The 23,543-nt window shown below is 45.9% G+C and overlaps 1 protein-coding gene and 2 non-coding genes across 3 annotated transcripts; 2 read left to right on the top strand and 1 right to left on the bottom strand.

The window, feature by feature from the left end:
* Positions 1-1,074: 1,074 nt before the first annotated feature.
* C1QTNF2 (C1q and TNF related 2) lies at positions 1,075-23,425 on the bottom strand. Its single transcript, XM_027545778.1, has 3 exons — positions 23,322-23,425; positions 4,403-4,655; positions 1,075-1,849 (listed from the first exon to the last, which is right to left on the bottom strand). The coding sequence occupies exons 2-3, from the start codon at positions 4,644-4,646 to the stop codon at positions 1,236-1,238; spliced, it is 858 nt and encodes a 285-aa protein (XP_027401579.1). The 5' UTR covers positions 4,647-4,655; positions 23,322-23,425; the 3' UTR covers positions 1,075-1,235.
* On the top strand, positions 9,258-9,330 carry TRNAG-CCC. The gene has a single exon. It is a non-coding gene; the product is annotated as a tRNA-Gly (tRNA).
* Positions 11,725-11,827, top strand: LOC113896788. The gene has a single exon (XR_003512145.1). It is a non-coding gene; the product is annotated as a U6 spliceosomal RNA (small nuclear RNA).
* Positions 23,426-23,543: the final 118 nt, after the last annotated feature.

Genomic DNA, 23,543 nt, shown 5'->3' with positions numbered 1-23,543 from the left:
GCTGGAAACCCCTGGTCCGGGGGCAAGATTCGTCTATAGGCTCCTCACGTCTGCCCGGTGGTTCTCAGGCAGGCTGGCGTACCCTATGTACCCCACTGAGGGAGAAGTGGGCCTGGGGCCGATTTGTAACTGATAAAGAAGCACTTAAGTATGATGTTGACTTGAGTCATGCCTGGAACAGACTCAAGGTCATCCCTATCTGACTGTAGAATGAACTCTTTGCCGTGGCCTGTGAGGTTCTGAATAAATTTCTGGCTTTGCATCTCTTGTCCTTGTCTCCTTTCTCACTCACTCATCCCTCTGGCCTTCAGCTGGTTCCTCGGATAGGCCAAGCTCTTTCCTGCAGTGGGGCTGCTCCTTCTGCCAGTACAACCCTCTCCCCTTTTGTCTTGCTATAGCTCGAGTTTCGGGGCCCAGCTTTAAAATTAACCTCTTTATGTACTGATGTGGAGGGGACTTCAGATTGCCTTGAGGAGTTGGGGAGCTGGTGATATTCTGTACTTGTTCTACACAAAGGTGACAAGGTGTGCAAATACATGAAAATTCACTGAGCTGTCCATTTAAGATTTGTAGACTTTATGTGCATGCTAAGTCGCTTCAGTCATGTCCAACTCTTTGTGACCCCATGGACTGTAGCCTGCCAGGCTCCTCTGTCCATGGGATTCTCCAGGCAAGAATACTGGAGGGGGTTGCCATACTCTCCTCCAGGGGATCTTCCCGACCTAGGGATCAAACCCGGGTCCCCTGCATTGCAGGCAGATTCTTTACTGCCTGAGCCACCAGGGAAGCCCAGGTTTTATGTAAATAAACCCCAAAAGACAATATCTTTAAAAAAATAATTTCACCCACTTCCCTGTCTCCTGTTCTATGACTCTCCACCGCGGCACGTGCCTTCCCATCCTGGTACAATAATTACACTATTTGTTGTTTTGTTTGTAAATTGTTTCTCCCGTTAGAATGTAAGCCCCATGAGGAGAGAACCTTGCTCTGTCTTGTTCACTGAGGTACCTTCTGGAGTGTAGCACAGTGCCTTTCACATCGTGCCTATTAAGAAAATTAGCAAATGGATAGATGGAAGAATGAATTAAAAAGCTTGGATTTAATGATGGAGGAAAAACGGGTGGAGGAGGTTGGCCTGAGGTTAGATGCTCCTGACTTCCAGCTCCCAACAGTTTAGGGGTCTTGTGCTGGAAGCCCAAGTCCAGGAGCAGCTGGGAGACCCAGCACTGTCCCGTCTACACCTCACTGGGGTTGTCCTGGTCGGCATAGATGAGGAAGCCCGTGAAGAGGCTGTCAGTCCAGTATGGGTCGTAAAAGAGCCCATTCTGCTCAGAGTAGAAGATCTGCAGCCAGACCTCGTCCCCCTGCCTGAGCGCCAGGATGGTGGAGCCCGAGGCCACGTCGTGGTTGCCCGTGTTGGCGTCGAAGGTCCGGATGCGATACTGGCCGTTGTGCACCAGGCCGATGGCCAGGTGCTTGTTGGCCAGCGTGATGTCGTAGGTGAAGTAGTAGATGCCCGGCACGCCACAGACGAACTTGCCACTGGAAGCGTTGTAGTGTCCGCCCTCGTTCATTAGTATCTTGTCGAATTTGATGGGCAGCCGCTCCCGCGGATAGCTCTTGGTCACTGCCACGGAGAAGGCCGACTTGGCGTGGCTGCTGCCGCAGCTGCAGGGCCCCGGGAGGCCTGGCTCCCCCTTCTTGCCCTTGGGCCCCTTCTTGCCAGGTGTGCCGTGCTTGCCCGGGGCACCGCTGACACCTTTGGGGCCACGTGGGCCGGCCCGCCCAATGGCCCCAGCTTTGCCCTTCGGGCCTGGCTTCCCCCGGTTACCTGTCCGGCCAGGTGAACCTGGAAGACAGAACAGCTGGTGTCATGGAGGGGACCGCAGAGAACTAGGCAGAGGGCTCGCTCTGGCTTTCCATCCTTGGAACACAAGGCTTTGGGTAAAGGAAAGAACACAGTCTGTGCAGTCACACAGAAATGGATGCAAATCACGACATTACCAGGGGCATTTCTCCCATCTTATCTGGAAAGTGGGAATGGTAACATGTGCCTTCCAGAATCATGTGGATTGGGGCAAAGATAACTTGTCACAATTCATGCCCTTCCCTTGTCCTGCCTTTGAAGGAAGAGTCTGGTTCGTCTGCCAGGTCAGCCCTTCCCCAGGCTGTGCTAATAATGGGTTGAGACAAGAATTGTAAGAAGCCTCTTGACTTCAAAGCATTGACCTTAGTGAAATCCTTGACCAGTGCCTGAGATCCCTGCCCATGGGGGCACGGGTTTTTACAGCAGTATTGCTTACAATAACAAAAACTAAGAACAATTAAATGCTTATCCAAAGGGAGATGAGAAAAATTATGGTCCATCCCTTATATGCAATTATCTGTATAATTTTTTACAGAGTTTTAAAAAAAATGACACAGATTTACACATACCATATGAAAACTTCTCTAAAATATACTGTTAAGTGGAAAAAGAAGGTGGCAGAAACTCTTTTTTATTCAAAGGAAACCACAATGCCCATTTGCACATTTGAGTGCCTGGCACCTAGTAACCATTCGCTAGATGTATACACTTGGTGTATCCTGCAGAACATTTCCATGGTAATGTTGCCTGCAGAACACCTCTGGGTTTTTAATTCCCATATTCTAATAATGTGCATTTCTCTCAACACAGTATTTTTGGCTGATGATTATATAAAAACACTTGTATTTATGTCCCCCAAACTCAATACAACATTTTACATTTTAAACAAAACGTACGGGTAACTGGAGTCATATCCAAACACAATGGTTAATTGAAACTGTTGGCAGGCTGGCAGAGCTGGGGGGTGGGCAGATGTTTTGGAAAGCATGTTCATGCTTAGTCATGTCTGACTCTTTGCGACCCTTTGCACTGTAGCCTGCCAGGCTCCTCTGTCCATGGGGCTTCTCTAGGCAAGAATACTAGAGTGAGTTCCCAGACCCTCCTCAGGGGATCTTCCCAATCCAGGGGTTGAATCTGGGTCTCCTGTGTCTCCTGCATTGCCAGTGTATTCTTACCCGCTGAGCCATCAGGGAAACATGCTGGATGTCAATTAAGGAGCCTGCGGCTGGAGGTTGCTAGGTGTAAGCAGTGTCTTAGCATCACTGCTCACAAAGCAAGGGTCCGTTAACCACCCTATGAACTGGGTGATCAGCAAGTAATGCTGCAGATATTTTACATCCTAACAAGGTGCTTTGCTTCTCATATGTATATATGCAGGCCTTTTTGTGTGTGTGTGATTTAGAGTTTTGGGTTAATGTGTAATGCATTTAAATTTTTCCTATTTTAAGTAATTGGGAAATAAATTCCCAAACAGCATTTTCTCACTGAACATCTAGTTTTCAGATGTTCAGATTGCTTATGCTAAGTACTTGGCAACATTTGGTATTAGTATACATATATGTAAATACACAGAAAGGGACCAGGAAAGACATGCATTAACCGGCTGACAGTGCTAACCTTTGTGGGATGACAGGAGGACGCTGCGGTGGAGTGGGCAGTCTCCAGTGGGTCTGTTGTCTGCCTGGCACCCCTTCCTTTGGAAAACTGCTGTTCACTGCTTAATGTGGTCCTAGTGAGGCTGTCAATCACAGTGATCAACTGCCCTCACCACACACACAAGGCACACTCACACCCAGGGGTGGGCATTAGACCCAGTCCTGGCGAATGGTGGTACCTCACCTCTATGGTCAAAGTGATTGGTTCAGAATGAATATGTGATCAAGAAGAATCAGTCATCCTGAGAACTGCTCTATGGATCAAGTGGGCATTTCATAAATTCCAACCTTTGTGAGAACCAAGCTAATATACAGAGAAGCAAAGCCTTGACAATATTTGAGCTCCTGGATGCAGCTATTCCTGAAGCTTGGCTCTTGGACTTTCTAGTTGTATGAGCCAATAAATTCCATTTGGGGCTATAAGTTGGGTTTCTTTTTAAACTTTTATTTATTTATTTATTTAAATTGGGTTTCTGTTTCTTGCAACCTAGCGAGTTCTGAGTACTATTTCAGGAGACTTGCTTAAAGTCACTGAGCAAATCAACAGTGCAGCAGGGGCAGGGACAGGAAATTTGAGGCTCACTGTTCCTTTCCAGAGAATACACTTTTTTTTTTTAATTAAAAAAAATTTTTTTGGCCGTGCTGTGCCATGTATGGGATCTTAGTTCCCCAACCAGGGATTGAACTCGTGCCCCCTGAAGTGGAAAGTCCTAAACACTGGACTGCCAGATAATTCCTACTCTGTTTTTCAAGGAGACATTAGTTTGGTTTATAAGGAAATAAGATTCATATATATTAGTTTTCATAACTTTGCAAACCCCTTTTGAGTCAGATGTTATTAACGGGTGGGAACAGGAGGGACAGGGACTGGGCTTCTTACCTTCCTCTCCGGTCTCCCCTCGGTCCCCGTCCTGGCCATCCTGGCCATCTCTGCCTGGAAAGCCCATTCTTCCCACCATTCCTGAGGGCCCTGGGGCTCCTGGGGGGCCGGGTGGACCCTGGGGGCCAGGCATGCTGCAGATGAGTTGAGGGGAGCCCTTCTGGAAGTCTCTACGGGCAAAGGCAGCCAGCAGTGGGTCGGCCGCACAAGGAAGGGCACAGGCCAGGAGCACCCAGGGGATCATGGTGGCCACCTGTGGGAGGCAAGAGAGCTGTGAGTAGGTGAGTCTGGCCATGGACCTAACTGGAGGTCAGCCGTCCAGAGAAGGAGAGGGCACCTGGGAGAGACATGGTTATACTTCTGCTCCTCCCTCTCTCTCACATCACACGCAAGTAGCCGGACAGTGTTCCCACACCCGGACGTCTCTCAATGAGCTGAGTCATGGACTCAGAATACACTTTGGAGGGGTCCTGGATTGGGGAGGCACTCCTCCTCACATGCTCATGCTTTGGAGTGGCGGGACTGAGCCCAGTGACCACTGATGGGGACAAGCTGTGGATGGAGAGACTCGATCCATGGTTTCATTCAAATACGTGGCCTGAATGGAAAGTAACAAGGGCAGAGATACTTCAGACTGCTGGTGGTGATTTGTAACTATGCTAGAGGATTCAGGGCAGCACATTAGCAGGTGAGAAGTGAGGCATCAGTTCTGAGTGTTGGTGCCGCAAGCCTGAGCAGCACTGGCAGACGATGGGCACACCTCTTCTGCTGAGGGCTCCCTGTGTACCAGGCCTGGGCCAGAAGCTTTCCACACATTACTTAATCTCATAGCATCCTAACCAAATAGATATGAGGAGGAAAGGGAGCTCAGAGAAGTTCACAGGGTGACTAAGGCAGGCAATTATTGTGGCAAGGCTGGGATTTGAATGAGGCCATGAAGATCCAGAGCTCGTGTGCTTTGCTCCAGGCTACACTGTTTTTGTTTTCATTTAAAGAATAATAAAAATGATATACTCACATTGTTATAAAGTCAAGTAATAACATAAAGCTTATAATGAAAAACCGTGTGTGATCTTCAGCACTACCCATCCTCCACATCAACCCCCTCCCCTCCCCCAAACTCTTTTGGCTATTTCTTCTGGAAGTGACATTAAAAGATAATATGCTTACGTAGCTTATTTTTATCTGTTTTAAAGATGTTTGTTTTCTTTCTTTCTTTTTTTGTACTGTGCTATACAGCATGCAGGATTCTAGTTCCCTCATCAGGGATTGAACCTGTGCCCCATGCAGTGAAAGCTCAGAGTCCCAGTCACTGAACCACCAGGCAGGTCCCATCAATTTCAGACATTGCCTTTTGAATTCCTATTATGACAGATGAGGATTCAGCCCTCTTGCATCACTCAAGATAAGGATTCAGCCCTCTTGCATCACCCTGTTTTCTCCCTTATGCTGTTTAAACATAGTTTTTGACTAAACCAAAATTCACTCCTTTAAGTATTATAACTATTATTTACTGCTAAGCTAAGCACCGTACTATAATTATACTTCCTTTGTTATATACACTTTTCTTACTGGAGATATTAATAATTTTATTTGCTTAGTTTTCTACATCACTGATTTGTACATTATCAAATATATCAGATAATTTACCTCTCCCATTTATTTTCCTGAAGACGTAAGTCCCAGAGCCCTCCCTCCTCCCGTTCTAACTTGTGTACACACTTTACAGCCCAGGATTTTCCTTTATAACCATCATGGTGATTCTCTTTGTCTCCTGTGTTTTATCTTCTGCTTTGGACTTCCCTGGTGGCTCAGACGGTAAAGTGTCTGCCTACAATGTGGGAGACCTGGGTTCAATCCCTGGGTTGGGAAGATCTCCTGGAGAAGGAAATGGCAACCCACTCCAGTATTCCTGCTGGAGAATCCCATGCATTGAGGAGCCTGATAGGCTGCAGTCCATGGGGTTGCAAAGAGTTGGACACCACTAAGCGACTTCACTTCACTTTACAAATCCATGCCTTCCTTTTATTTTATTTTTTTCACTCTCCTACAGTAGCTTCCTGGATAAGAAGTGTGGGATGTAATTTTGGGGGACATTTTGCAAGTCTCAATAAGTCTTAATTTCACGCCATGTTCTTAAGGCTGGGACAGTGGCGACATGATCATACCAGAGACCAGAGTGTTACATGACCAGAGATTATCTACCCCAGCCCCTGTCCGGGAAGATGCCAAAGCAAAGGCCCAGAGCAGAAATAAGCCACTTGTTCAAGATCTTGCGACAAACTGACTCAGTCACTTTGCAATGAATAGCTTCTCTCCTAGGAATGAAATATTGTCCCTAGGAGGGAGAATATTCTAAGCAAGACTTTCTGCCTCTAGGATGGGCTCTGAAGTGGTAGCTGGCTTTGTAAATTTAGGTAAGCCCTTTTCCCTCTCTGGGCCTCAGTTTCTATGCCCTGAAACATAAGGGATTGGAGGACTTCCCTGGTGGTCCAGTGGTTAAGAGTCCGCCTGCCAAAGCAGGGGATGTGGGTTCAATCCTTGGTCTAGGAAGACTCTACATGCCATAGGGTAACTAAGCCCGTGGGCCACAGCTACTGAGACTGGGCTCTAGAGCTTTCGAGCAGAAACTACTGAGCCCACGTGCCATAGGTACTGAAGCCAGCACACCCTAGATCCCATGTTCGAAAACATGATAAGCCAGAAAATGCGAAGCCTGTGTACCAAGGAGGTGACCTTCCCAGACACCCTGGGGGACCGGCTCTTCCTCTTCCTGTGTGACTCGGCAAACACCATCTATCTTTAGGCCTTCATGCTTTAATCACTGAGGAAGACCCAGAACTCAGTGCATCTCTCTGAAATAAAATTGTCCTTGGTCCCAGGGTCTTTTCTCATAGGGACACACTTCAAAAGGCGCAACTAGAGAAAGTCCACACTCAGCAATGAAGACTCAGCACAGCCAAAAATAAAAATAAAACATTTAAAAAAAATCTACTAAAAATAAGGGGTTGAGTGTGCATCAGATTCAACTGGAGGGCTTGTCTAAGCCCAGATTTCTGGGCCCAACCCCCAGAGTTTATGGTTCAGTAGGTCTGTGTTGGGGCTGGAGGATTTGAGGTACTTTGAGGCATGCTGAAGGTGGTGGTCCAGGGACCCATTTGACTGCAACTTGGGCTTCCCAGGTGGCGCTAGTGGTAAATAACCCACCTGCCAAGGCAGGAGACACCAGAAACACAGGTTTGATCCCTGGTCAGGACAATTCTCTGGAGGAAGGCACGGCAACCCACTCCAGTATTCTTTCCTGGAGAATCCCTTGGACCAAGGAGTCTGACAGGCTACAGTCCATGGTGGGGGTCACAAGAGTTGGACACAACTAAAGCAACTTAGCACACATACAGACTAGATGATTTCTAAGGTCCTTTCACCTCTGATGCTGACTGAGACTCTGAGACTCCCCTCTGCCCTCTCTTAACAGATGCGAAGCCTTGCTGGCTTCTCTGTTCCCACATAAACTTCGACCACTTCATCAGAGCCTTCAAGCATGAGAGGGCTTCCTGCAGCCATAGGGCTGGCAGTAAAGTTGAAACACTGCTCAGGTCTCACCGTCAAGGCTCACACTTCCCTCCTGGGCCCTCAGTCTCCCTTCGCATCCTGCATTGCCTGGGGCCTGGGAGCCTGTCCAGACCTCTGCGCTTGCTCTGGACCTAGGCTGACTCTGCCCCTCCTCCTGGCCCCTCCAAATCTTTAACCCTGGGAACACATGAAGAGGAGAGACGACCAGGCCTCCCCTGCCGGGAAGAGGAGTGGAGATGGTGCTGGAACTCGGGGAGCTGCTCTAGTTTCAGCTCTGTGCTCACCAACCTGGTGACTTTGCACCAGTCACTTTCCTTCTCTGGACCTCAGAGAAGAAGCGTCCCTGGCCAGGGAGAGATGATTTAGAACCAGACACTTAGAACCTAACTTGCCTTAAATAACATGTAGTAACAAAGTTATTATCTTTTCAATTTCTGTAATCCTAATTAAGTAAAGAAAAAAGATTTCAGTTTGCTGACAGTATATCTTTCATGTCTCCATACCCCTTCCTAATATCCCTTTTCAATGAAGAACACTGTCATCTGTGGCAGTGCACACTCATTCTTATGAAATTTTGTGCAATTTGGAAACCTTGGAGACCCCCAGACAGGACTATGGTGCCAGACACCCTGGGATAGAGCATCTGCTGGGGTGCAAGGAAGGCCTGTGGCTCGATGTGAGGAAAGGGACTCAACAAGGGCACAAGTTAGCTCTGGGGATCTAGTCATTTGGAGACGATGCAAAGAAAGACTTAGTAGGTGATAGAAAGAGTGTTAAAAATCCATATTTTCATCTGGGCACCAGGACATATGCGAGGACATATTGTATGCTCAATCGGGGGGTCAGGCCAAAGTGAAGAACTGACAAAGGAGGAGCCTTTTTTGTTGTTTTGTTTTTAAAGTTCTTTTTCTTTCTTTTTATTTATTTACTTATTTTTGGCTGCACTGGGTCTTCATTGCTATGCACAGGCTTACTGTAGTCACAGCGAGCCGGGACTACTCTCTAACTGCAGTTCACAGGCTTCTCATTGTGATGACTTTTCTTGTTGCGGAGCAGGTTCAGGAGTTGTGGCTCTAGAGTTCATGCTCAGTAGCTGTGGTGCAGGAGCTTAGCTGCCGCATGGCATGAGGGATATTCCTGAGCCAGGGATCAAACCCGTGACCCCTGCATTGACAAGCAGATTCTTAACCACTGAACCACAGGGAAATCCAAAGGAACAGTTTTGAGAGCTCATTCCATGACTCTGGGCACTCTTGGATTTTAAAAGGCAAGCTTTGGGAATTCCCTGGTGGTCTAGTGGCTAAGATACTGTTCTCCCAATGCAGAGGGCCCAGGTTGGATCCCTGGTCAGGGAACTAGATCCCACATGCTGCAGCTAAGAGTTCACATACTGCAACTAAAGATCTCGAAAGCCACAACAAAGACCTGGAACAACCAAATAAGTAAATATATATTTTTTAAAGTGCCACTCTTGAGTCTGGGAGGGGGAGAGCTGTGGACATGCATCGAGGACTGCATGCCAAGTTGGCCGCTGGGAGAGTAGCTGCCTGCCAAATGGAAGGAGGAAGAGAGCTCTCTGGGGCACAGGGAGGGAGCAGACTGCCTTCTCACCCTCCTTGGTACACAGAAGGTACCAGACATTCTGCAGTAGGAGCCAGCCTGGGCCAGAGGGACCAGGACAGGAAGTGAGAGGCCCAGCAGGGATAATCATGCAGGGTTATCTAAAAATAAGAAGCCTGGACTTGCCTGCAAAATGAAAGTGTGACGGACTGCTTCACAGTTGTTACAGTCAGAGGGCTTAACTTGGGAACGCCCAAGAAGGTACACCCAAGAAAGAGACATCATCTGTGTCTGCCGGGTCCAGGGGAGCTTAGCCCTGTCTCAGCCATGAAACAGGAACCATCTGTCCAATTAGTGCTTCTTCTGCTCCTTCCTTCAATCTGGAAAGAGGTGAGCTAAGGTGTCCCAGCCAGCATCACAGCTCCACTGCGGGACAGGAGGAAGCCTCACTTTTGAATGATGATTGAAGAGCAGATTACCTGGGAGTAGACTGCCAGGGGGAGCACCTTGAAGAGGAAAAGTTAAAATTTTACCTCCTTCTCCTTCTGCCTCTGTAACTCAACTTGCTCCTTGCAAAGTCTAGATCATGTAGGTCTCAGAAAGTGGGGACTCACAATACTAGGAACTGGAGCTTATCTCACTCACCCTTGTCCTGCTCTTTGCCGTCGCCCTAACCCCTGCAAACCCGAAAACCTGCTTAATCACGCCTGTCCATGTATTAAAAACCTCTGTAACCCCTTTGTTCAGGGCTCAGAGCTTGGAGTGTTAACTCCTCTGGACCCTCCAGCATGATAAACCTGAGTTCTCCAACTTTCCAAGTGTGGTGCTTGGTTTCTCGAGTGCTGGTTTCTGCAACACCTTCACTGGCTAAATTATAAAGGGGCATGCATGCTAAGTTATTTCAGTTGTGTCTGACTCTTCGATCCTGTGGACTGGAGCCCTTCATGCTCCTCTGTCCATGGGAGTCTTCAGGCAAGAATACTCGAGTGGGTTGCCATGCCATCCTCCAAGGGATCTTCCGACCCTGGGGATCAAACTCTTATGTCTCCTGGATTGCTAGGCGGGTTCTTTACCACTAGTGCCACCGGGGAACCCTATAGAGGAGCTTTATAGTACCTAAGAATACTGGAGTGGGTTGCCATTTCCTTTTCCAGAGCATCTCCCTGACCCACGGATTAAACCTGGGTCTCCTGCATTGCAGGCAGATTCCTTACCATCTGAGCTATAGGGAAATCCCTGTAAAAGAGCAGAGGGAGGCAAAAATTAAGGGGCAGTTTAATTAAGCTGCTGTCTTCTGGTGTCTCCTGTGCTCAACATGGGCTGTGTAGTTACTGGTAGAGATGGGAGGCAGACTTAGGAAACGGGGTGGAAGCTTACATGTTTGATGTACTTTTGGAAAACTGTGTCCTAGATTCCCCAGGCTCCAGGAATCTCCATCTCTTTCCCTTGTCTGCTTGACGAGAGTCTTGCAAAACTAGTCTTAGTGTTACTTGTGAGCTGGGACACATCTGGGACCCCAGAAGAGAAACCCACTTCTCAAAGCAGATTTGAAATAATTTGGAAAGTTACAACCTGCAAATATTTTGGACGAGGGAAGGAGGAAAGAAGGAAGGAAGCAGGTGGGAGCAAGTCTTCCAGGCAGATGAGAGTCTGCAATACAGGCAGGAAAGAGAGAAGGCAAGAGGAGAGAGAGAAAGGTGAAAGGGGAACCCTGTGCTTTGGGTTGGCTCCCCTCTTGCTTCTCATCTCTACTCTGGACACACAAGCCTGGCAAGAGGGAGCAAGGTCTGTGCTCTCCAGCCTCTGTGGACAGCAGGGGATCTGGCTCAGTGAAGCTGGCCCAGGGCAGGCCCCAGGGGCTGGGTGGAGGCGTGGGGCTCTGGAACTCGAAGGGAGGAAGGGATTTCTCTGAGCTGGAGCCTGAAGGTTCCTGCAGCTCCAGCCAGCAACTGTTTTGGAAATAGAGGCGGGGAGACTAGGTTCTGACTCCAAACCCAGAGGGAAGGAGAGGAGAGGTTCCTTTCCTCTGGGGCACCTCCAAAACAACCAGCTCTACACAGCCCTGCTCCCAGCCTACTCTCCACACCACAGTGGTGAAAAAACTAGGGGTAAGTGCCTGGAGAATGGACAAGTGCCCAGGCATCCAGACAAGTGAACTCTTGCTGAGTTTTTAAAATAAATATAGGTGCTCGCTTTGGCAGCAAATATACTAAAATTGGAACTATAGGGAGAAGATTAGCATGGCCCTTGCACAAGGATGACATGCAAATCTATGAAGTGTTCCCTATTTTTAAAAATATATAGCCAGCGGGAATTTACTATATGACACAGGGAGCTCAACCCAGTGCTCTGTGACAAGCTAGAGGGGAGGGATGGGGTGGGAGGTGGGAGGGAGGTTCAAGAGGGAGGGGACATATGTGTACCTATGGCTGATTCATGTTGATGTATGGCAGAAACTAACACAACATTGTAAAGCAGTTATCCTCAAATTAAACATAAATATATTTTAAAAATTTAGAATTACAAACTTGAGGAGAGCCCCAAGGGACCATCCAATTCAACCTGATTGGTTACAGAGAGGGAAACTGAGACATAGGCAAACTGACTTAACTGGACACCTAAAAAGTTCCTGGCACTGTGCAAAGCTCTTTACTGGGATTATTTTATTTGAAGTTTACAATAAGCCCTACAAAGCAGTAAACTTACTGTCTCACTTTTCATCAGAAGAAATAGAGGCTCTGAGAAATGAAATGATTTACCCCAAATCACACAATTTGAGTTCTGGGGAGAATATTTGAACCCAAGTCTGACGGGCTCTGGAGACGATGTGTAATGTACTACACCTTGTTTCCTTCTCTGCTATTTCTTTTTTCTCCCTCTCTGATTTATAGAAGAGGAAACTGAACTCAGAGAGGCGAATTTGCTCGTGTTTATACAACTAGTTCGTGGCAGAAGTTATATTTGAATTTGGGTTTGGCTGACCCTAATGCCCAAATGCTTTCCATTAAGTCAGCATTTCTTGGATTTTTCTTCCTAAATATCCCAAATCATAGCAAACACAGGCCAAAGCCACGCACAGCAATAGAGAAATTTCTTTGATATCTTTTTATTATATCATTTCAAACACAGACACACATGCCAAACATACACACATATATAAAATACGTGATTTGGAACATGTAAAAGTGATGCTTTTTCTCCCTCAGGATATTTGAGATCGACATTTGCGGGAAACTCCTGTCTTCTGAGAGGCCCGTACGTGGCTTAGCCAAGGTGATTAGGAGCAGTCTTCTGAGCCCTGACATCCCACCATTGGGATGCCCCTTTGGAATGTCAATGGGATGTTCCCAGGGGCTGAACCAAGAGATGAGGGTGCACAAAGCACCTCCCCCAAACACCATCAGCTCATTCCTGGCTTACAGCTGGCAAGCGCCTCTGCCCAGGTCTCTTGCTCCCCTGATGGCCATTTGCCTGCCCAAGCCAGAGGGATCATTTACAAAAGTAGCTCAGCCACTTCACTTTCTAGACAGTCTCACTCCAGTGGCTGCAAAGAGCAAATATTGGAACCCCTGATGCAGACCTAAAGGAAATGGCCCCCTGCTTCCATCCTAACTCAGGCTAGTCCCCTCTCTTCCTACACTCCCCTCCCCTTCAGGCCAAGCTCTAACCCACCCCTTGGTCTGCAAGCTCTGTTCCACCACCTTCTTTTTCACCTCATAGAGCACAGGGCTCCACCCCTCCTCTGGGGAGAAGGCTTGCAGAATATTTTACACACGGCAGATCCTCCATAAATATCTGTTCAACTGATAAGAAAAAAAAGTATTGGTCCTTCCTTATCTTTTATTTGCTTATTTATTTGGCCACATTGGGTCTTAGTTGCAGCATGCGGGATCTAGTTCCCTGACCAGGGATTGAATCCAGGGACCCTGCATTTGGAGTGTGGAGCTTAGCCACTGGACCACCAGGGAAGTCCCCTTCCTCATCTTTAAAAAAAAAAAACTCTCTTAGTTCCTAAATTGTCCTTGGTAGTGTGAGTTGAACAGGGAAGGCTGCATGGTAATTTTCCTGCCGAAGGGAAAACAATATTAGTTGGTTCAGCCCCTAAAATGGAATCATCAGGTGCTGAACTTGGATGAAGTTCTTCAGTCTGGTTTTAATTTGCTCAGTCCCTGGGTTCCTCATCTCTCAGTTAAGTAGTTAATGAATCATAAAGCCATGTGTTCTAGGAAAACAGTAGGAGCTAAAGGGCCTCGGCCTGAGGTCCACCGTCAGGACCTCCTCCCTGCTCTTGTTCATGGTCCTCAGGACACAACCCCTGCTTCATTCCCAAGGGCCCTCTATTCACATAGTGACCTGAGAAGGGCCAGCAGCGGGGACATGGGTCTCTCGCTGCCTCTACCTGAATGTGGCTGCCAGTGCAAACTCCAGAGACACTTGTCCGGGCCTTGAGGCTGCTGAGTCTTAGTTTCGCACAATCTTCCTTGGAGACTGGAAGATATAAATTGTGCTCAAATAAATTTGACCTGTTAGATACCAGGTCACACTGACAGGTGGTGGTGGTGTTTCACTCAGTGCTAGTAGCTATAGGAAGCAGTCACTTAGTTTCCTCAACTATCCAAAGGGAATAACAGTATACTCAACTCATGGAGTTTGCGCAAGAATAATAGCTAATGTATTCAAAGCGTCTAGCCCCAAGTGTGACACAGTGAAAAGTTCAGCAGCTGAAGAGAACTCTGAACTCTGCCTAACTGCCTTCCCTTGGAAGCCTTCAGATAGCTGCCTGCCTCATGCTTCACGTCTCAGGGCTCACGCCTCTTCAGAGAGGCCCACCCCTGCCTGTTTGCTCAGACCACCCTGCTCTTCCTTCCAAAGCACTTGGCCCAAGTTGTGATTATGTATTTTTTGTTTCTTGGCTCATTAACTTTCTGCTCTGTCTTCCCCCTAGAGTGGAAGGTCCAGGAATATAGAGGCCCTGCCTATCTTGCTCTCTGTTATGTCACCAGTGCCCAGAGCTCAGCTCAGCTGTTCAACAGCCTTGAATGAAATAGTCACTCGTATGTAATAAAAGAGCAACAGGAGCAAAAGGATGACAAAGCCACACTTGGCTACTGAGGGAAACCCAAGGAGACCACTGGTCTTGGATTCAGAAGAGGTGGGTGCCCGTCCTAGTTTTGTAACTCACTGGCCATGTGGCTTTGGGAAAGTCATTTCCTCTTAGTTGGGCCTCCACTTCCTCACCTGTAAGATGGACATCACAACCCTCACCGTGGCTGCCTTACAAGGTTCTTCTGAGAATTTAATAAGATAACCAAAGTTGAAAGCAAATCATGATACAAAAGTTAGAGCCTTGTTTAAAACAGTAACTGCCACCAACTGCAGCGGAACTAACAGCAGCACCATCCTGACCTCCCAGCAGAAGCCCCGGGAACGATTCAGGGGAGGACACCTGACTCTGACCCGGCCAGGCAATTCTCACTGTGTTTGCAGTTGAAAGATGAGGGCTGGTGGTGGGAATGGGGTGGGGCTTGCTCGCTGAAAATTCGCTTTGATGGGAGTGAAAATTCCATGATGAAAAACATCCCATGCCCTCCCTGAATTCCAAGAAGCAAATTGGAAACAGCTTCTCTGAGAAGCTGAAGAGAGGCCCGATGGGAAGAGAGAGGAGCTGGCTGCCGATCCTCCCACAGGGCTCACGGAACGAGGTCTCTTTTTCCTCGTATCTGGAGACGGATGCCCATGTGGAAACACTGCAGCACCGAGTCTAAACACAAAGGATTAAAAGTCATGGGGCCCACTTGCCAGGAGACCTCCGAAAATATCTGATCTGCGGCTTTTTCCTCCCACCCTCTGCCCGTTTTTGGCTCAGTCTAGCACAGAGTCGTACACAACTAAAGCGACTTAGCAGCAGCAGCAGAGAATAAAAAGGATCCAGCCACAAAGCGTGACCTAACGAGGCTTAGGAGCCAGATATCGCGAGATTTGCCTCAGCTGGAACTCTGACTGCACATCGAAAGTCAGCCTGGCGGGCACTGCAGTATGCCACCAAGTTCTAGTCTCTGACAGATAGAGCCAATCTCTTACACACCAATGCACGTGACATGTGGTGGGCGTGCAGCCCGCTCTCTGGGCCCGAGGCTGCTTCACATGGGACCTCAGCTGTTGGAGTCAGACTCTGAGGCGGCTGAAGCCAAAGCCGTCTGGTTTCAGTGCTACCCACGGCTTTCTCTGCCCTGGAGACCAAAGACCGTAGGGAGAGAAGCAGGCAGCTGATGTATAGGGTGTGAGGACGGGCGAGAAGGCCCGAAAGTGTTCAGCTTCTACTGAGTTCTGCCCTCCAAGTGGCCTTCCAAAGGGCTGCCCAATAGGAGGAGGATATGAGTCACATGTGTCTTTTTAATTGGTTTCACCGCCAGGTGAGAAAGATAAAAAGAAGAAGATGAAATTAATTTTCATGGTATTTAGCCCCATATATCTCAAATACCATCATTTCAACATGTAGTCAGTGTAAAAGTTGTTGAGGCATTTTACATTCTTTAATTACCACTAAGTCTTTGAGGCCCAGTGTGTATTTCACACTTGCAGCACTGGCCACTAGCTGTGGGTCCTTCTGCATGTTACTTATGCTCCCTCCCTCATCCTCCTCCCCACTCCAAAATGGGGATGATAATAATGGTACCTACCTTAGAAGGTTTTTATAAGGATTTAACTTTCCTAGAGTAAGGCCTGGGATAGGGGAAGAGATATAAAAGCATTGCCTATTCTGTCCTTCTGAAAAGCAAACAAGGTGATGGATTTTTTTTTTTTTTTTTTTGATGATGGAGTTGAAACATGATACAAAAATTCAGACGTTGTTTAAAATTGTCACCAACAGAAACTGAATCAACCAAAAATTACCCTCACCTCCTCCACGAGTCCTGTGGCATTTCACCTGGAGCCTCTGTATTCTCCTAAAAATTATCCATTTTCAGGTGAGATAGTTTGTTTTTCTGTTTCTTGCTACCAAAGGAGAGTCCTATGGAGGCTTGGCCTTCACTCCTGCCATTCCATCAAGAGGGAAGAACGGGGGTGTCTGGCTTGGTCCCCTACCCCTGATCCATCTGGCAGGTTCAGGCTCCACGGAACAGAAATAGGGGAATCAGTCAGAGTGTTGATCTCATTAACTGACAGGAGGACTAAATGGGCTATCATGTATGCAGATACTTGGTACTGTTTCTTGGAAAGGATGCCTAATGGTGTGGCTTATTCTTATTGCGTTGGAGCCTAGACATTGGGGATCTGAAGATGAAAAGATGTGGGTGCTTCCCTTATAGGGCACATGGTCGGGTTATACTGAGGGTCCCACTGGCATACCTATGCGACCAGGCGAGAAACAAGCCTTGCTCCTCCTTTCTCTTTGATCTAGGCTCCCTTGAGGAGCATCCAGGACCACACAGAGGCAGGGGAAGGCAATTTGGGAACTAGTTGATCCCTTGGAACAATATGGAAGGGACTATGTTTGAGGATTCAGGAACTAAGGGAGAGGAACAAAGTCTGTACTCTGAGGGGTTCGGGAGAAAAAACTGTTTTCCTTGACTTCCTTGGGCTTGCTGTTTTCCAGGAACTCACTTCCAGTCAGGCCATGATGGGCATTCAGGGTAACTTTAAAGGTGTGACACAATGCTAGCCTTTGAGAGCACATGGCTGAACTGGTGGTTAAGAAGTGGTTAACAGTCATTTTCTAGCTGTTTGACCTCTGTTACGTTATTTAAGCTCTCAGTTTTCTTGTCTGTGAAATAGAAAAAGCTATGTGTATGGTCTTATTTGAATTAGTAAATTTGAAAAAAAGCATGGTATAAAAATATTTATTGTTTTACTTTATATGTGAAAATTTGTTAAGAACCTTGCAAGGATATTCTAATAGGTGAGCAGAAATTCTAATGGGTAAGCAGAAATACCTGTCATCCTTCAGCAGGTGAGTATTGAGTTACATCAGTTTGAATTATTTGAGGACTTTAGGAATGTCTCCATGAATAATTTGATTGCTCATACCTCATTATAGAGTAATTGTGAATATTAAATAGGATCATTCAGTGAATAGCTCACAATAAACCCTCAGTAATATTAATAATGGTATTATTCTGATATAATGATAAAATTTGAAGACAATGAGAGAGATAATGGGAGAAGGATAAACGAGCAGACCTGGGTCTGCTGTTTCCTCATCTGTAAAATGGTGAGAACAGTGACCTTGTGAGGAGTTGAACAGTTGTGAGCTTTGGGATAAACAGCATTGAAGGCAGTTGTAACAGTTGAGGGGGTTTTATGGCATGGCATGAATGCAAAGGTGCAGGATTTCTATGGGTGTACCCTACTTTAAACAAGGATCTAAAATTGCAATTTAGTCATTCAATGATCAGCTTTTTGTTGAGATTGCAATGTGCAAGGACTTCCGGCTGAGAGCTGTGGAAGATGGTCCTGCCATTGATGAAGTTATAATCTAGACAAGAGGTGACCAACTGGCTTATCAATGGCCTTATGCAAACCACAGACTGCACTGTGCTTTCATTCATTCATTTATTTATTTTTAAATAAACAATTTGAAATTGTTGCTAATATAAAATTTGGGAGATTTTATGTTAAAATCAAGATTTCAAAGTAAAATACAGAACATATCTAACCAAGGAGGTAAAAGGCTTGTACTTAGAAAACTATAAGACTTTGATGAAAGAAATTAAAGATGACAGAAACAGATGGAAAGATATATAGTGCTCATGGATAAAATAATTAATATTGTTAAGATGACTATACTACCCAAGGTAATCTACAGGTTCAGTGCAATCTCTATCAAAATACTAATGGCATTTTTCACAGAATTAGAACAAATGATTCTAATATTTGCATGGAAACACAAAAGACCCCAAATAGACAAAACAATCTTGAAAAAGGAGAACAAAGCTGAAGGTATCATGCTCCCTGATTGCAAACAATACTACAAAGCTGCAGTGTGGCTCTGGCACAAAAACAGACACTTAGATTAATGGAACAGAATAAAGAGCCCAGAAATAAACCCATACTTGTATGGTCAATTAATCTATGACCAAGGAGGCAAGAACATATAATGAGACAAAGACAGCCTCTTCAAACTTGATGTTGAGAAACTGAACCACTTTCACATACTATATACAAAAATAAACTCAAAATTGATTAAAGACTTAAATGTGGGACTTGCAATCATAAGACTCCTAGAAGAAAACATAGGTAGTATGCTTTTTGACATCACTCTGAGCAATAATTTTTTTAGTGTGTCTCTTCAGCCACAGGCAACAAAAGTAAAAATAAACAAATAGTACTACATCAAATTAAAAAGCTTCTGCATAGCAAAGGAAACTATCAACAAAATGAAAAGACAACCAACTGAACAAGAGAAAATATTTGCAAACAATATATCTGATAAAGGGTTAATATCCACAGTATACAAAGAACTCGTACAACTCAGCAGCAAAACAAACACGCTAACAAAAACAAACCTGATGAAAAATGAACAGAGGACCTGAATGGACATTTTTCCAAAGATGGCCAATAGACACATGATGATGCTCAATATCACTAATCATCAAAGAAATGCACATCTAAGCCACAATATCATCTCACAGTTGCCAGAATGGCAGTTATCAAAAAGACAACATGTAAATATTGGACAGAATGGGGAGAAAAGGGAACCCTTGTACATTGTGGACAGGGATGTAAATTGGTGCGGCCACTGTGGATAACAGTAAGGAGGTTCCTAATAAAATTAAAAGTGGAACTTCCATATGATCCAGAAATTGTACTTCTAGGTATTTATCTGAAGAGAACAAAAGCACCAATTTGAAAAGATATGTGTACCCTTAGGTTCACTGTAGCACTATTTACAATAGCCAAAATATGGAAGCAACCTAAGTGTCCATTGATAGATAAATGGATAAAGAAGATATAGAATATTACCAGCCATGAAAAAGAATGAAATCTTGACATTTGTGACAACATAGATAGACCTAGAATGAACACAGAGGATTTTATTTCACAAGAAATAAGCCAGAGAAGAAAATCAAATACCATATGATTTTCACTTACACGTGGAATCTAAAAAAGAAAAGAAAAACATAACAAAACGGAAACAGAGTCATAGACACAGAGAACAAACATGTTTGCTGGGGGGGGGCAGAGGAGACATGGCTGAAATAGGTGAAGGAGAGTAAGAGATAAAAAATTCCAGTTACACAATAAATAAGTCACAGAAATGTAACGTGCAGCCTAGGGAACATAGTCAATAACATTGTAATAAACTTTATAGTAACATGATAACTAGACTTATTGTGATTATTTTGTAGTGGTAAAAATATTGAATCACTGTGTTAGACATTTGAAACTAATATCCTAAGTCAGTTGTATTTCAGTTAAAAAAAAGATTTCCAGGCAGCCCTGCAAACGTGGCGCTGTGAGCAGCCGGTGCGGAGTGTTCAGGCTGTGGTCCGTTGCCTGCGCACCATCTCTGCACCCAACGTGCCCTGCCGACCATGGTCCTGGGGACTCCGCTCTGAAGACAGTGTGGAAATTCATAGAAAAACATGAATGGGTAACAACAGAAAAATGGTGTTGGATCAGTGGCAATCAGCAGTTTTGCACAGGAAGTTTTGGGAGTTTATTGTAGTCTGCCTGAATTGGGGACAAAACTGAAAAAACCAGGAATTTGGTGCTTTAGAAATTGTGAAAGCTGTTAGGGAACTCTTTTCTCTTCTATCAGGAGAAGTAACTGAAATTAATGAAGCTCTAGCAGCAAATCCAGGACTTGTTAACAAAACTTGTTATGAAGATGGTTGGCTGATCAAGATGACACTCCATAACCCTTTAGAAATAGATGAACTAATGAGTGAAGAAGTATATGAGAAATACACAAAATCTATTGAGGACTGAAAATGGAACGCCTAAATAAACTAGTTTGAAACAAAAAAAGATTTCCAGCTGTTTTTCAGGATCTGAAGGACCTGGCAACATTCTGGCAGGGCACCAACTGACTGCCTCTTGGACAAGGTATTATGGCTGAACTGTGTTTCTCCAAAATTCATGTGTTGAAGTCTTAACCCCTGGAATCCCAGAGTGGGACTGTACTTAGAGACAGGATCTTTAAAGAGGTAATTAATGTCAAAGTCATATCGATGAGTCCTAATCCAATATGACTAATATCTTTATAATAAAAGGAGGTTAGGACACAACACCCAGACCAAGGGATGACCATGCGAGGTCACAGTCAAAAGGTAGGCATCTGCAAGCCAAGGAGAGAGGCCTTGGAAGAAATCAAATCTGCGATCACCTTAATCATAGACTTCTAGTTTCCAGAACTGTGAGAAAATACATTTTTGTTGTTTAAGCCATCCAGTTGTGTTACTTTGCTAAGACAGCCCTAGCAAACTAATACCAAGGACCTACGTTCTTCAGTGTCCAGTCCTCACCACTCCTAAATGCTATGCATCCTGTTCACTTACGTATCATGCATGGTCCCTGTTGGCATATGAGTTTGCAACCCCCGATCTAGAGGAAGAGGGTATTCTCCATATGTGTTCTCCATATAAGTTGTGTGTTTCTATTTCAAAGCTCTCGTGTTCATTTTCTCCTTTCATTTCCCCCAAACTTCTAAGAGGCTGGTTCTGTCATTCCCATAGGCAGGAAAGAATACAGAGCTCAGAAAAGTGAACTCATTTTTCCCAGGTCAAAGCTGGGACAGAACCCAAGCCTTAACTAACTGGACAGCTGTGTGTGTGTGTGTGTGTGTGTGTGTGTGTGTGTGTGTGTGTGTGTGTGTGGTATAAGCCAGTTACAGCAATGCACAAGTCCAAAGGAAGATTATTTTCTTGAAAAAATATTTGGCATAGGATTCCCTTCACAAGTGAAACCTAGATTAGAACTTGATTAACAGAAATCTGACTTATGCAGCAGTTTATCTCACGGAGGCAGTGCCAACTTGGCAGGCCTTTGACCTGGGGGAAAGTGGGGGAAGCTATGAGTAACACAGGGACTGTGCTGCCCATAATGAGCATTTGGGAGTAGAAAGCATCAGAGCCTGGGACTGTGGCAGAGAAGGTCCAGTCATCTATGTCCAGTCTGCAGGTGAAGATGAGAGGAGGAACAGCAAGACAGGGAAGAATGGAGGGATGTGCAGAGAAAGAAGTAACTTCCTGGGGGAATTCGCTGAATATCTGATGGAGGCGAGTGGCTTTCAAGATGCCCCAGACTTGTGAAAGAAAATTCATTTGTGTAATGCCACACTATACACAGGAACAAAGTATATGCAGATACAGAAAGATGAAAAAGCAAGTTGCAGCAGGGGATATCAAATATGCCTTTTCTTTGAGTTAAACAAGAGATAAATAGAGATGTATATCTATATGTATGTATATATAGACAGATTTTATATATATAATGAAATTTCTGCAAGGACACACATCTTGTTAAAGGGCTTACCTCCCAGAATTGGGAAAGAGTATGTGGGTTTTTACTTTTCAGTTTTCACCTTTATATACTGTGTGAATTTCTTAAGATAAATGTTGTTAGTTTTGTGTCATTTAAAACAAAAGGTAACCCTAAGGCTTGAGGATTGGAAGATAGGCAAGGTTGTGTCCTTGCTAGGGAATGTGGAGAAGTCAGACATCTGGCGAGAAAGGAAGCGTGTGTTGCACTGGATGTATTAGCATGAAGGGCAGTAGGGAGGGTGTGAGAAGTGTGGAGGGGTTGCAGAGGGGCAGTTGAAAGTGGACGTAATGGATATGATTACCAGACAACAGAATGAATCAGAGGAGAGCTGTGTAGGTGGGAGGGCAGAATGGAGGAACAGAGAGGATTTTGAACAATGCTAACTGAGCATCAGCTTTGGGTTGACAGATATAGGACAGTTGCTGCTGGTTCAGTGGGGTCCCTGGGAGATGGCAAGTCTAAGGAGGGGACCCTTGAAGGATTCCACACAGGGGAGTTTTTCAGTCAAAGGGAGAGGAGAATTGCACTGAGGTTGTGCAAAGGACTGACCTGAGCTGCGAGGCTGCGGGGGGGCAGTGCCGCTGTTTAGTTGAGAGGAGCAGTCCCAGAAAGGGGCAGTGGCAGTGGGGATGGAGAAATAAGAACAAAGTAAATAAGACAAGGCTTGGAGAGAGGCAGTGGGGAGGGAGAGTGAAGAGCGTAGTGAAGAACTGAGTGCATATCTCAGCTTGCTGGTTGCATATCTCAGCTTGCCCATCTGTATGATATATTTAATTAATGCAATGTCAAGAATCAATGAAATAATGCACTTGATAGGTAACTATGGTCGTTAGCTCAGGTATTGGGTTCAGACTTACCAGGGTTCAAATCCTTTTACCACCAACGACTAGCTGTGTAACTTGAGCAAGTCGTTATTGTCTCTGAACCCGGTGCCCCTTCTGCAGGTGGGCATAACGTGTTGTCATGGAAATGATGCTGGCAGGGCCTGGCATAAAATAAGCGCTCCACAAACGGTCGAGCTATTACCATTACTATCAAGAAAACCACTGAGCACAGATCCTGCCACAGGTTCTGTAAGCGCTCAGTAAATGTCAATTCATGTTGTAATTTATAAGGCAGAGGACGAGAGCCAGGAATCCGGGGGTTGCCCGGCCTGCGAAAAGGGGCTGTTGGCGGTTCCCTCCCTCGTACTTCCTATCCCCGCAGTCACTGCGTATTCTCCCCATCCCTGCCCGCACTTAATGTCCCTGCCGGAGGGCGGCGGAGGTGCGGGCTGGGCGGACCGCGTGTGGACACTTACCCTCACCGCCGCCGGCCACGTCCAGGGGCGTCTGCAGCCACGAAGCTCTGGGCCGTCCCGCCTCCCGCTGCTGCAGCTCAGCCGGCGCCCGCCCCAGGCATACTTTTCCCATCCCGTCATGGGCGGGAGACTTTTCCACCCGGTCACGTGGGCCGGCCCGCAGAGCGGCCGCGCGCTCTTGGGCTTTGGTTGGAAAAACCTTTCAGCTCCTGTGACAACTTG

Source organism: Bos indicus x Bos taurus, chromosome 7, assembly GCF_003369695.1.
Source record: "Bos indicus x Bos taurus breed Angus x Brahman F1 hybrid chromosome 7, Bos_hybrid_MaternalHap_v2.0, whole genome shotgun sequence".
In the NCBI taxonomy this organism is placed as follows: domain Eukaryota; kingdom Metazoa; phylum Chordata; class Mammalia; order Artiodactyla; family Bovidae; genus Bos; species Bos indicus x Bos taurus.
Note: the sequence above shows the minus strand (reverse complement) of the source record. Positions and strands in the feature narration are given on the sequence as shown.

Excerpts from the sequence above, each read along its gene's own strand:
- C1QTNF2 (XM_027545778.1), bottom strand. The coding sequence starts at position 4,646 with ATGATCCCCTGGGTGCTCCTGGCCTGTGCCCTTCCTTGTGCGGCCGAC. Across the intron at positions 1,850-4,402 it reads AGGGGAGACCGGAGAGGAAG|GTTCACCTGGCCGGACAGGT; the intron begins GTAAGAAGCCCA and ends TCTGTCTTCCAG.